At 35.3% G+C, this 15,000-nt stretch overlaps 2 protein-coding genes across 3 annotated transcripts in view; one reads left to right on the top strand and one right to left on the bottom strand.

Annotated features, from left to right (window-relative positions):
• The window catches only part of LOC135091404 (uncharacterized), a 20,464-nt gene extending 16,133 nt beyond the window's left edge, over positions 1-4,331 (top strand). Inside the window, exons 4-7 of one of the 2 annotated variants that reach the window (XM_063989036.1) lie at positions 1-95; positions 1,836-2,003; positions 2,580-2,642; positions 2,673-4,331. The exon at positions 1-95 is cut by the window's left edge and continues 60 nt beyond it. In XM_063989036.1, the coding sequence (XP_063845106.1) occupies positions 1-95; positions 1,836-2,003; positions 2,580-2,632 (316 nt within the window). In that variant the 3' untranslated portion in view covers positions 2,633-2,642; positions 2,673-4,331. Of the gene's footprint in view, positions 96-1,835; positions 2,004-2,579 lie in introns of both variants that reach the window. The other variant, XM_063989035.1, reaches the window with a different exon arrangement.
• A 570-nt stretch (positions 4,332-4,901) lies between these two features.
• The window catches only part of LOC135091405 (uncharacterized), an 18,265-nt gene continuing 8,166 nt past the window's right edge, over positions 4,902-15,000 (bottom strand). The window contains exon 5 of the mRNA XM_063989037.1: positions 4,902-12,674. The gene's annotated coding sequence lies outside the window, so the exon portion shown is untranslated. The remainder of the gene's footprint in view (positions 12,675-15,000) is intronic.

The following is a 15,000-nucleotide window of genomic DNA, read 5'->3' as shown; positions in this document are numbered from 1 at the left end:
AGGGGACTACAGTGACGCAATATACGCTGCCAGACTGGCTAAGGAACTGACGAAGCTGGAGGCTAGCAAGAGAAATGTTTACGTCGACTTTATATGTGAGTGGAGAGAGAGAGAGGGGGGGGGTTAAAGGGGGTATGGGAGAGGTGATGGTATTGGGTGAAGGGTGAAGAATGTATGAAGGGATGAGGAGGAGGGTAATAGGGTGAATGAAGGGAGGGAGAGATTGGGTGTATGGTTAGGGTGAAGGGTGTTCGGGGAGAGGGAGAGGGTGTAGGGTGTATGTTGTGTGTGTGTGTGTGTTTGTGTGTGTGTTATGGTTTCTGTTACACCTTTCCATTAGTCATCATCTTCATCATAGTCATCACAATTATCAGTAAGGTCAGATATCTCCGTTTTCTTCGCAACATTGCCTGAATAACTTAGATAAAACATACAAAATAAGATAGACCAATAATAATAATAATAATAATAATAATAATAATAATAGGAACACATAACTAAGGATAAGTAAACGAATTAACTAACAAATGGAGACTACAGATGTTCACAACAACAACAACAACAACAACAACAACAACAACAACAACAACAACAACAACAACACAAAAAACAATGATAATGCACAAAACGGAGGATAAACAAACAAATAAACAAACAAACTGAATAATGTAGACAACAAAACATTCACAACAACAACACACACACACACACACACACACACACACACACACACACACACACACACACATAATAATAATAATAATAATAATAATAATAATAATAATAATAATAATAATAATACACAAAATGATTAGATAAAAAGAAAACGAAGAATAAACAAGCAAACATTCTCAACAATAACAACAACAACAACAACACAAAACAAGACAAAACCAGTAATACAAAAAAAAAAAAGATTGAATAGGAAAAAAATCAACAAACATTTTCAACAACAACAACAACAACAACAACAACAACAACAACACATTCTTTCCTCACCTCACCTTGACTCCCCTTCACCCTCCTTACTTGTACTCCACCTAGTTCCTTATTAGGCCAGGTGAGCCACAGGTGAACTAGGCAGGAATCAAGTCAAGATAGGGGTCAGTGAACGTGGGGATGGGGTGGGGAGGAGCACAGGTAACTAGGTCAGGTGTGCTAGGTATAATTAGTGATGAGTACAGGTGTAATGAATGTGTAATTAAGTCTAGCTGGCGAATTTAATGAGGTTCAGGTGATGTGTTGGTAAATAGGTTGTAGGAGGTTAGTTAAGGTGATGTAAAGGTTAATAAGGGTTAGAGTACTTTACACGCAATATGTACAGGTGAAAGAAATGCTGGTAAACAGGTAGTGGGGTAGGTTACAAGTACTATACAGGTAAAAACAGGTAATAATAATAATGATAATAATGATGATAATAGTAATAAAAATAAGAATGATAATAATAATAGTAATAATAATGATAAGAAGAAGAAGAAGAAGAAGAAGAAGAAGAAGGAGGAGGAGGAGGAGGAGGAGGAGGAGGAGGAGGAGGAGGAGGAGGAGGAGGAGGAGGAGGAGGAGGACAACAAGAAGAACAAGAAGAAAACAGCGACGAAGAATCATTATTATTTTTATTATTATTATTATTATTATTATTATTATTATTATTATTATTATTATTATTATTATTGTTATTATTATTATCATTATTATTGTTGTTGTTGTTGTTGTTGTTGTTGTTGTTGTTGTTGTTGTTGTTGTTGTTGTTGTTGTTGCTGTTATCATCATCATCATCATTATTTTTATCATCACCACCACCACCACCACCACTCACCACACCCTACCCCCCACAGCCTCCCTCTATATGAACCCACAAGTCCGCAGCGGGCTCCCCGCTGACCTGCAGCGCCTGTCGAGGGGAGCGCCGTCCCCTGCTGGTCCTGTCAGGGTCATCACCTCCTCCACCTCCTCCTCCTTCGGCTCCCTCCCCCCCGTCCCCTTCTCCAGCTTCTCCCACCCAGGTACGTGAACGTGTGATAATAGTAGTAGTAGTAGTAGTAGTAGTAGTAGTAGTAGTAGTAGTAGTAGTAGTAGTAGTAGTAGTAGTAATTGAAAAGTAAAAGATACTATTTATTGTTTTCTTGTATTAAGGAGTAGCAGTAGTAGTAGTAGTAGTAGTAGTAGTAGTAGTAGTAGTAGTATATTAGTTGTAATAGTAATCATAGGAAAAACAGTAATCATAATAGAAGTAATGTTGATAATTATGGTAAGAGTAATAATAATAATAATAATAATAATAATAATAATAATAACATCATTTCCTCCATCTTCTCTTTCTCTCCCTATCCATCCCTCCATCCCTTCTTCCCTCCCCCTTCCATTCCCTCCCTCCTTCCTCTCTCCATCACTCTTATCCATCTCCTTTCCTTCATCCCTCCTTTATCATCCTTCCTCCCTCTGTCCACCCCTCTTTTCCTCCTTCTTTCTATCCATTCCCTCCTTCCTCCATCTCTTCAAACCATCTCTCCATCCCTTCATCCTCCCTCTTCTGTTATTCTTCCCTCCTCCTCCTCCTCCTCCTCCTCTTCCTCCTCCAGGGTTAGCACCCGGGCCCCGCTTCCCCATCCGCCGCTCCACCAGCCCGAGATAAGAGAGAGAGATAGAGAGAGAGAGAGAGAGAGAGAGAGAGAGAGAGAGAGAGAGAGAGAGAGAGAGAGAGAGATGTGGGCGGGAGAATAAGGCCGATGTGTTTACTTAAGGTTGGGACTGAGAAAGAGAGAGAGAGAGAGAGAGAGAGAGAGAGAGAGAGAGAGAGAGAGAGAGAGAGAGAGAGTGTATTGATGATGACTGTGGTATAATAGAAGGAAAAAAAAAGATAATAGTAATAATGAAAAAAATGAAAAGAAAAACGAGAGAATTGATGATGATGATAATGTGATATTAATGGTAATAATAATAATAATAATAATAATAATAATAATAATAATAATAATAATAATAATAATAATAATAATAATAAAGTAATAATTTTTGTCTCGTTATATTTAGATTAAAAAAAAGAATGCTCCAAAATTAATCTCTACATTTCGTGACTTTCATCTTTTTTCTAATTTGTTTTTATAATTAGATACTTTAAGGCTTAATTACGTTGCTGATTCATTTATTTACTAATTTACTTATTCAGTATTTTTGTGTCCTAGTTTTCTTACTGTGTGTGTGTGTGTGTGTGTGTGTGTGTGTGTGTGTGTGTGTGTGTGTGTGTGTGTGTGTGTGTGTGTTTTGTTTTCTTTTTTTTTCAGCCTTTATAATCTCTTGGAATTGTTTTATTTGTTTATTTTTGTCCTTACAACGAAAAAGAAGCATATTATTTTGCTGTGCACGTATGTAGGTAACCAGATTATTATTATTATTATTATTATTATTATTATCATTATTATTGTTATTATTCTTATTATTCTTCTTATTATTATTATTATCTTAGCATTCTCATTATTTTGCTGTGCTTTAAATGATACATGGGAACAAGTAAGACCTTTTATTTTATTTTATTTTTTTTTTTTTTTATTTTGTTTCATTTTATTGACTTGCTTTTCTGCCGTCTACTAATGTCAGTGTGTGATGGAGGCGGCATGACAAGGCACACTCATTCTGCTTGTGGTGCATTTCCGAAAATATATGAAAAAAAAAATAAAAGCTTAAATGTGCTTTTTTCCCTGCTTCTATTAATGCATCAGTGTTTCGTTGACCGAACAAACAATATATTTCACTTTTTTTTTTTTTTACCTTCTTGTCCATTCTTGTTTTATTAAAGTTTTCATTTTTTCTGTTTTCATTTTTTTCCATTTTTTTCATTATATCTGTACTTTTTTATCGTCTTATGTTATTATAAAAGTAATGATTTTTTTTCATCTCTCTCTTTCCCCTGTAACTATTATCGAAATTTAATTGTTCTCTTTTGTTTTTGTTTTTTCCACTACCGCTTTTGCGAAAACCTTAATTATTCTTGTCACATTTGTCACTGTTACCATAATTCCGGTACCTTGCATTCCTTTTTTTCCTACTGCTGTTGTGAAGATCGTTACTTTTTTGCCAGTATTTTTTATTCTTTTCAAAATTTTCTCCCGCCACATTTTGGAATTTGAATGCATAGGTACTTTGAAACTGACTCTAAGTACTTTAAAAATATTATTCTACATTTTAGTTACATATATATATTTTTTTCGATGATTAAAAAAGTATATGTAATTCATTATGCCTTAAGATTATCATTGTATATAATTGCAACACGAGCCTTTTGTATTCCTTCACTCTGAGGACTTGGAGTGAAATAATAAAGTCTATTTTGCATATTATTATTATTATTATTATTATTATTATTATTATTATTATTATTATTATTATTATTGTTAGTAGTAGTAGTAGTAGTAGTAGAAGTAGTAGTAGTAGTAGTAATGTTCGCAGTAATAAATATAATTGTGGTACGAGTGATTTAAATTATTCACTCATTCATTCATTCATTCACTGACTCATCCATTCATTCATTCGTTTAAAAATACCACAGCAATAGAACCACGTACTGCCTGTAATAGAGATGGTGTGTAGTAGTAGTAGTAGTAGGAGGAGTAGGAGGAGGAGGAGCAGGATGAGCAGCTTCACATAATCCTTTTCCTCCTACACTTCCTATCCCAGGTAAAATTTGCTGGCATGGAGACACGGGAGAGAAAAAAGAGAAAACGGAGAGTTGACTTTTGTCTCCGCGCCACAAACTATTTTAAGAATGTTGACCGCAAGAATAGTGTCCAAAAATTTATACCTGTCCATTAAAGGAAACATTTTTGTCTATTTTTGTCTGGCAGTGAAAGAGTTAAAATTGCAGTACATTTTTTTTTTTTTGGGGGGGAATAGAGAAAAACACCTGATGAATCGGAATATATTTATTAAGAAATACCTCGCTGTACAAATACCTTTTTAGAGAGAGAGAGAGAGAGAGAGAGAGAGAGAGAGAGAGAGAGAGAGAGAGAGAGAGAGAGAGAGAGAGAGAGAGAGAGAGAGACTAATTAGACAGAATAAGACCAGATTTATACAAACGTCATAAAATTTAAATACCCAGCAGTCGGTAACCTAGGAATCCATAATATAAATACTAATATTATACCTTCATCTCGTTTTCTATAAAGCAACAACAGTAATACTTCAAGAGAGAGAGAGAGAGAGAGAGACATGAAGGAAAGGAACGAAAAAAAATAAGCTAAGTAGATAAGAAAATTTAGAGAGAGAGAGAGAGAGAGAGAGAGAGAGAGAGAGAGAGAGAGAGAGAGAGAGAGAGAGAGAGAGAGAAATAAATATATATATAAAAAATACATTAACAACAAGCACGTCAATAAGCTAATCCCTAGTAAGTAATGATATACACAGATAAAACTCTGCTTTAGTCATCCCTTAAAAATTAGACCGTCAAAAAGAAAACGCGATATGGTTGTATGCTTTTTTTTTTCAAAATAGGATGTTTATTTATATTTTTTATTTATTTGTTTATTATTTTTTTGGGGGGAGTGGGGGGGGGCTGAGTGAGGTAACTTCAAGGTTTGTTTATTTATTTTTTTTATTCATTTATTTACTGGAGGGATAGTAAGCAAGAAAAACAACAAAACAAAAACAAAAAAATCAACCAGGTTTTATTTGTATGTTTTGTAAGTAAAGAATTATCACTTATTTCACATTATTTTTTTTGCTTTTTATTTTGATTATCTCGTTTTGGATTTACTAGCGGGCAGTTTATTATTGTTATTATTCCTTCGTTTCCCTTTATATTCTCTGCGTCAGGTGTAGCGGCGGGGTTTGCGAGGAAGCGGCTTTTGAGGGGACCTGGGGGGGTACTTGGGACTCACCTGGGGGGTTTGATAGGCCTAGGAAACGTTTTGTGATGAAGAGAACGTTTTGGGGCATGTGAGTTGAACGTTTGTGGCTAGAGAAACGTTTTAGGATGGCATGGTGGGACGTTTTTGGGGGTAGGGGGTATTTCGGGACGCTGGAAAACGTTTTGGAACTCGAAAAACGTTTTGAGGATTGTGGGAAACGTTTTTTTGATCTGAAGGCGAACGTTTTTGGGTTCCGTAGGGTGTTTTTTGGGGACCTCGTGTGTTTTGGGAGTGGAAAACGTTTTGGGTAGCAGAGAAACGTTTTGTGAGAGCAGGGAGTGTTTTCGGGGAGTGGGTATAGTTTTAGGGAGCGACTGGCGGGGGAGGGGGCGCATTAGGGTTTCAGGGACACGTACAGTCAGCGTCACAGATGAAGGCACAATTTCGTTTCATTTTTACGTGTAGGGTTCAAGGTCGCCGCGTGTACACAGGGTCAGATTGTAGTTATTATTCTTTTTATCTATTTATTTATCTGTTTATTTGTTTATTTTATTTTATTTATTTGTTTATTTATTTATTTTATTGGGGGTGTTTCGGGGGGGCCCTGATTATTTTTCTTTTCGCTTTTTTTTTTTTTTTCTGTGATGGAGTTTTCGATATTTTTGTCTCGGGTGTTTCTTGTATTTTCATTTATTTATTTATTTTATCTAATGAATTTTTGATGTTTTTTTTTTTCACTATTTTGTTCTGACAGTGACAATATATTGATGTTTTTTTAATTTATTCATTTATTTATTTATTTATTTTTTTTTTTAGGTGCTGTTCTGCTCTACTTTTTTTTTTTAGCAAATAACGAAATTTTCCGATGCTCTTTTGCTATTTTTCTTCAAAGTGGTGAAAGTTTTTTGTGAAGTTTACATTCCTTTCCACTGTAACAGCCTTTTTTTTTTTTTTTTTTGCTTTTTATTTCGATTCTTTTTTTTTATTTATTTATTTATTTCACTATTCCTACTTACTGATCTACTTCAGCGGTGCACATGATTTTGCTTCCTGCAGTAACGCTTAAGCTTAATCAATCAATCAGCTTCAGTGGTAAAACTCATAACGAATTAATTGATGTTTCTTAAAATTTGCGTATTTTTTTGTTTTTTTTACCATAATGTTTCTAAAGTTTTCACGGCTACTTTTGTTTTCACTTGAATTTTTTTTTTTTATATATATTTTTACCACACACACAATTGACCAATTACAGATTACTCTTCATTACAAGACTGTGCAAGTAAGTATTTACCAACAAGAGTGTTAAAAAAAATAATACAAATGTTCATGCGAATAAAAAAAAAAAAATCACTAAAACACAAATAATTATTATTCTCCCCCGAAATTAAACCTTTTTTTCCTTCATTTTTTTTATTTAACCTTCAATTCGGATTTTTTTCGAAACTTCATTTTGGATTTTTTTTTTTCAACTGAAGCTTCAGTTTATATATATTCTTTTCTTGATTTTCTTGTGACTTTTTTGACTCGTGTGTTTAGCAGTGAGTACAGCATTGTCTTGTGGCGCGAGGGGCGGGCGTGGCATTGGCTTGAGCACAGCGGCGTGGATAGGATACCCGGGTCATGCAAATCTGGCAAAGAAAAAAAAAAAAGCTCCATAATAGATGCTACACGTAGGTTGATGGTTAGTGTGGCTCTGCTTGGCTCTGTACGGCTCTGCTTGGCTCTGTCTTGCCCACTCTTCTCAGGAAACTCAGACTGTGGAAAATGGCAAACGTCGACTTTTTTTTATTTTCTTATTTTATGCTTCTTTAAATGATCATCTTTTCTGCTTTTATTTATTTATTTATTTATTTATTTATTTATTTATTTATTTATTTATTTATTATTGATAAGGGTAATAATAAACTTTCTCGTATACATGAATCATGCATTATACACGTGCAGTTCTATACATTTCGCAACTAATTTGGCAGATATTTTAAACACTTCAGATTTTTCCCTTTTTTTTTTCCTTTCTTTTTTTTTTTATGGGGTGAGGAAAGCAACAGAGAAGTGAGTTTTTTCCCTTTTTTTTTGGGGGGGGGGCAAAGTTTCACAAAAAAAAAAATCGTTCTTATCTGTTTCTTTTTTTTTTTACGAATGTTTAATCAGAAATGTTTTATCTGTTTTCGTTAAAGTCTGATAAAGAAAACTTTGATAAAAAAAAAAATTATCCTCACTTATCCAGTTTCTTTAAAGCCTAATTCAAATATTCGCCTTTCTTTTCCTTTTTTTTTTATTTTTTTACCATAACGTTTCAAAAATTTTCACGGCTACTTTTATTTTTCACTTGAATTTTTTTTTTTTTTATCACACGCACAATTGACCAGTTACAGATTATTCTTCATTACAAGTTTGATGATAAAAAAAAAAAAAAAAGGTACTTCACATCTGTACGAAATGTGATCAGCGTCTCATCTCGCTCCCACATCGCGCGTCGCAGTGAGCCACGCGGGGATTATTAGTGCAAAGAATGCCGCCTCTCCATAGTTCCCTGGAGGTGCCGAGGTAACTTCTGTGTGTCGAGGTAATTAAGTGCTCGTGTTCAAGGTGCGCCGCGGGTGTCAAGGGCAAGTATGGTGGAGGAAGGAACAAAGAAAGGGAAAAAGACTACAAGACAAATCATTTCAGTTTAATATTTTTCGTGGCGTGGTCTAAGTGAATTTTTGTTTTTCAATCGTAAATTTGAGTTTTTGTTTTTTTTTCCAGTTGTACATGTAATGAGGTTGTAGTGAAGGATAGTATATGTTAATGTGCTTTGAAAATATTGCCTTTCTGTATTCATTGACTTAAAAATAAATAAATAAATAAAATAAATAAAATTCTGTGATTGTTTTGGTTCTTTTTTTTTTAGGAGCGGCATTTTAAAGTTTTTATTTATTTATTTATTTTTTTTTTTTCATCCTTGGCCTGTCTTCCTCAATAATAAAATAAAATAGACAAGAAAAAGAGAAAGTTGATTAATTTAGCCGTATATTATTTTATTTATTACAGCTGTTTATTCATTTGTTTATTATTTTTCTTTCCCTCTTGATCTTTTCTTTTATTCACTTTTTTTCACTTTTTTTTTTTTTTTGCCATTTTCCATTTTCTGCTTCCCTGAGTGAGACTTTTGAGATTCGCGCGGTGAACAGACTTAAGAGACGAAAGAGACAGACAGACAGACACAGATGGTTAGTTTTGATTAGGCTGTCATCATCATCATCATCATCATCATCATCATCATCATGGGTTTATCTTACATCATCAATATCAACTTTCCTCTGCCCATATCATATTCCATCATCATCATCATCATCATCATCATCATCATCATCATCATCACAACACTCATAGCTTGAAATCATCACCACCATCATCAATCATCGTAACATAAGCATCACTACAAACAACTCATCATCACCATCATCACCATCATCACCATCATCACAACACCCAGAAATACATCGAGTCAGCACCAGAATACTACTTAAATCACACACACACACTCACCTCACCACACCTCACCACACATCACCACACCTGTCCGAACACCAATTAAACGAACAGCAACACCAATACAACCTTTACCTCACTCACTTAACACAATCTCATCTCACATTACTTAACACACTTCACGCCCTCTGTGGCATACTTAAGGGCCTGTGTGAGTCATCTAGGAGTGAATAAGTATACATGAAGCCTTTGTATGTATAGCCTTCCTTATATAAACAGGTGTGTATGTATATATTCTTTAGCTTCGTGGTTAGTATCAGTTATGTATTAAGATAGTTTATAAGAAGGTGTATTAAGCGTGGTGACTGGTGGGGAGGGGTTCTTACAGGTAAAGGTGTGAGGGACAGGTTAATTAGTGCTATTTACAGTACCGTTACATCGTTACTCGTTAGGCTCAAGGATCGCAACACTAAAAATGAACGGAAAAGTAACACTAAAGTAGCACACACGCGCATGCATGCACACACGCACACATTCACACGCAAAGTTGAGTTTTTTTTTTTTTTTTCAGTGTATTTTTTTTTTCTCGTTCATTGTTGATAATCGTAATTTTTTTTTTGTTATTTTTCGTCTTTCAAAAATATATGAAACGAGATTCCTTTGATTGTCATTTCCTCGTCACTAGAAATGTTAAAATATAGAATTTCATGGGTAATATTATCTACGTTTTAAAAAATCTATAATCTACTACTGTAAAAATGATGTAGCTTTATTTATCACTTTGAAAATTCTAAAATATATCAATTATGCAAAAAAAAAAATACTGTAAGTTAAAACGAACTGAACACGTCCTTAACATGTCGTATTCGTGTTTATCTTTTTTTCTTTTTTCCTGTTTTTAAGGAAAATATCGATAACACCTAATCCCCAAAACAACTACTGTGATTACATTCATAAAACAGACGCTGAATTGTGGAGAATGAATGCTTTAATTTGACACCCCTTCGATCGCAAAATTTGGCACGAAAAATTAGTAATAAAAACTTAATACCAAAGAAACTCATGATTTCACGCACAAAACAGACGTAACATTAAGATCAGGAACGCTAAAACTTGAACACTTTCTGTCGCAAAATTCGCCACAAAAAAAAATAAATAAATAAAATAACAATTAAAAGAAAAAAAAAAGAATCGAATTAGAAAGAAATTGTAAAGTATCGTAAACCAAAACACACAGACGAACACCAAAACAGGCAAAACAGACGTAACATTAAGACCAGGAACGCTAAGATTTGAACACTTTCTATCGCAAAAATTCACCACAAAAATAACAATTAAAAGCAGAATAAAAAAAGAAAAAATCGTATTAGAAAGAAACAGTGAAGTATTGTGAACCAAGACACATAGACAAACACCACCAAATGCACCAATGGAGGAAGATGAACACATAATACGACAATGAACGTGTTAGTATTAATTTTGATATCATTTCAAACTCCAAAATACGTGTGATGCATCTTACCACCACACCTACCCACCCAGGCACACACACATACACACACACACACACAAAAGCACACAAGCGCACGGAAAACCACAAACACAGGCACGCAACCCCGTTTTCTTTCAGTTCCCATTTTCTCTAAGTCTGTACAAACTGGTCCCACTATTGTAAAAACTAGGTATGTATGTATGTATGTAAGTACGTATATATATAAGTATCTATTAAGTAAAACCCGACTAAAGCATCTCAGCGGTAGATATTAACACCACTTGCCACAGCAACCCAAGAGGTGAGCGAAAAGTGACTTGCTAGTACCTTATAAGTGAGAGTGAGAGTGAGAGAGAGAGAGAGGGACAAAAAATATATATGTAGCTAACAGGAGGCACAGTTTTACAGAACATCGTCACTTTTCTTAGTATTTTGAAGCAGTCTCCCTTGAGCAATGGCATAGAAAACGGACTTTGGGACTTTTTATTCCTTTTCATCACTTTCCTCCCTCTTGTTTTCTTTCCCTTTGCATTTTTTTATCATTCTTTTTTTTTTTTCTTCTTCCTTTCTCTCACTTTGGCGTAAGGAGAGAAGGAGAGGAAAATTTAGAGAAGGGAAATAAACAGAGGGAGAAAAGTGTCAGGGAATTTCAAGGTCAGCTTTTTTTATGTATATATATATTTTTTTACATTTTTATGGCATAGTTTCTTTTTTTTATTTATTTTAGTTTCTGTTTTGATTAAATTAGTTTGTGAGAAAATCGTACGTGCTGGTTTTCCTTTTCCTTTTTTTTCCCTCTTTCTTTTCCTTCACTTTCCTTCTCCTTCTTCTTATTCTTTTCTTCTTCTTCCTCTTCTTCTTTTTCTTCTTTCGTCTCCTGTGCCTCTTTCGTGCTGGCTAACAAACAAGCAAATTTACAAAGCTTTCTGAGACATGAGAAAGTGACTGTGTGTACGTGAATATGTACGTACGTGATCTGCGCGTGTCTGTCTACGTGTGTACGAATGTTAGAACTACGTACATGCGATACTTTTTTTTTTTTTTTTAGATTTTTTTATTTTTAGAATAGGATGGAACTTGGAAACGATGAGTGTAATGTTTTCCGTTTTCTTTTTTTATTTTCCTCGTTTTCTATTTTTCTTTTCTTTGAGGTAATGTTTGTTTTTGTTTTTTGTTTTCATGTTGTTGTTTTCTCTCAGTTTTTTTTCTTCACTTTTTTTTTGGTTTTTGTTTTTCTTCTTTTTTCATGTTTGTTCGTTTGTTTGTTTTGTTTTGTTTTTTGAAATTTAAGGACGGGCAGTTAGGCGGGATTAATTCTTTTTTTTTTTTTTTTATTTGACTTGTTGGCTTTTCTTTTTTTCTTTTTTCTTTTTTTTCAACATTTCTGACTTTCTTTTGTTTTTTGTTTTGTTTTATTTTCTATCATTTCACTATAATATTATTATCTTCTCTCTCACTTTTGATCTTTTAACGTCTCACTTCTCTTTTCTATTAATTTTCCTCGTTTAAATAATTTCTCTACTCAAAAACTCCAAACTTATCACTTTTCCAAAACAAACACTAAACAAAAAAAAAGAATCAAAAAAATTTTCCACTCACGAAATAAGTCTCGGAAAAGAACCACAAAACCGTCCACTTTTTTTCCACCTTGTTTTGATTTCTTGGCCAAGCAGGGACTGAGGGAGGTCCGAGGGATGAGTTGTGATTGGTCGCCTACCCGCCACCCTGCACCGGATTGGCTGATTTGTGCGTATGGTGCCTGGGTGGGGGCGGGGCTTCCTGCGTGCCCGAGGGTATATAACAGGCGGGCTTCCCTCCTCGCCTCAGTCCCTTCAAGTGGCCAGGCACGGTGGAACATTCACCAGCAGCTGCAAGGGAACAGTAGACCATTAATGATAGTAACAGATAGTGATGTATGGTAATGATAGTGAAGATGAACGTACGGTTGAATGTCAAATGTTATGCAACTGAAAATAAGAACACAAGGGTTGGTGCAGGAAGCCATCAGGCCTACACGTGGCAGTCCCTGTATAAAAATGCCTGCCTATTTTCATCTATCATTCCCATTCATAAATATGTCTAATCTTTCAAGACTCCTTATTGACTCAGCACTAACAGCCTGATTACTGAGTCTGGTCCATTCATCCATCAGTCTATTGGAGAACCAGTTTCTGCCTATCTCTTTTAGAAATCTTCATTAAGTTTAAACTCTTAATTTATTATCGTATCTACTATTACTGCTGCTGCTACTACTACTTCTGTTACTACTACTACTACTACTACTACTACTACTACTACTTTTACCTCTACTACTACTACTACTACTACTACTACTACTACAACTACAAGTTCTACAGTTCACGCAGGGAAGCCGCAGAAACCCTGACTTTTGATCTCTCTAAAATTTCTGACTGGGGCAGAGCAAACTTAGTATCATTCAGTGCCTCAGAAATTCCCAGTATTCTCAAACATTCATCCCTTTCTCTGGTAAACTGTGGAACTCCCTGCCTGCTGCTGTATTTCCTCCTTCCAGTGACATGAACTCTTTGAAAACACTTGTCCTTCAATTGTTCGATGATTCTCTTAGCATATCTTTCGGAACCGGCACCTCACCAGCATTATTTTCCTCTTTTCCTCTTTTTTTTATTTCCCTTGGCCAGTGACCATCTTACATAAAAAAATAAATAGATAAATAACACCCCCACCACTACCACTATTACTATTACTACCACTATTGTTCTGATTATTGACTCTAAGACTATTACTACCACCTCTACCACAACCACCACCACCACCACCACCCTTAACGAGACGCCCTGAACAAGGTGGTGGCGGTGATTCAGGGCGCACAGTGAGGCGAGTGTAATAAGGTGTTCACAAGTCATTAGGGTCGTTAGCGCCGCCATCATGGAGTTATGGGCGTGATCACCTTCTCAATTCCCGGAGAGAGAGAGAGAGAGAGAGAGAGAGAGGGGATTATAATTGTTAGTTTAACAGGTATTTGCCTCTAATTAACTGACTGACAGATCAATTAACCAACTAACCTAACCTAACCTAACTGACTATCTAACCAACCTAACCTAACCTAACCTAACCTAACCTAACCTAACCTAACCTAACCTAACCTAACTGACTATCTAACCAACCTAACCTAACCTAACCTAACCTAACCTAACCTAACCTAACCTAACCTAACCTAACCTAACCTAACCTAACCTAACCAACTAACCTAACCTAACCTAACCTAACCTAACCTAACCTAACCTAACCTAACCTATCTAACCAACCTAACCTAACCTAACCTAACCTAACCTAACCTAACCTATCTAACCAACCTAACCTAACCTAACCTAACCTAACCTAACCTAACTGACTGACTATCTAACCAACCTAACCTAACCTAACCTAACCTAACCTAACCTAACCTAACCTAACTACTACTACTACTACTACTACTACTACTACTACTACTACTACTACTACTACTACTACTACTACTACTAATTACAACACTAACAATTCCACACGAGCATTTATCAGAAACCCCAGTAATTCTGTGCGTGTGTGTCGGCGCGCCTCAGTTTGCCTCGTTTGGCTGGGAATTAAACACAGATTTGGGCGGAACGTAATCACAGTAATCACGTTTTCTGCTGAGAGAGAGAGAGAGAGAGAGAGAGAGAGAGAGAGAGAGAGAGAGAGAGAGAGAGAGAGAGAGAGAGAGAGATTTTTCGTGTATTATATTCATACATCCTACAAAACTACCACACGCTTGTATTAATACGTGTGGTTAGGTTCCTTTGTTTGATTATCGTTATGTTTTATTTTCAAGAGTGACGAGGAGAAGGAAGATGGAAAAGGCGTAGAATACATATGTAAGAAGAACAAGGAAGAAAAGGGAGACGGGGAAATGAAAAAAAAGAAAGGAAAGGAGAGAAAGAGACTGAAAAATAAGGAGTAGGAAAGGAATAAAAGAGGAAGGAAAGGACGAGAAATTGATAAGTAAGAGAGAGAGAGAGAGAGAGAGAGAGAGACCTATTTTCAAACACTTCAATCTCTTTTCTAAAACTTTTCACGCCTTGCAGTAAAAAAAAATACTAAGATTTTTCCAAGGATATCAGATTTTAACCCTTTCACTGGTATCCGGCAGATGTTTCCTTAATTGCTAACCACCCTGAGACATCTTTTTAGTGCACT

The sequence above is a fragment of the Scylla paramamosain genome, chromosome 37 (assembly GCF_035594125.1).
Source record: "Scylla paramamosain isolate STU-SP2022 chromosome 37, ASM3559412v1, whole genome shotgun sequence".
NCBI lineage: Eukaryota > Metazoa > Arthropoda > Malacostraca > Decapoda > Portunidae > Scylla > Scylla paramamosain.
This window is presented reverse-complemented; position numbering and strand designations above follow the sequence as displayed.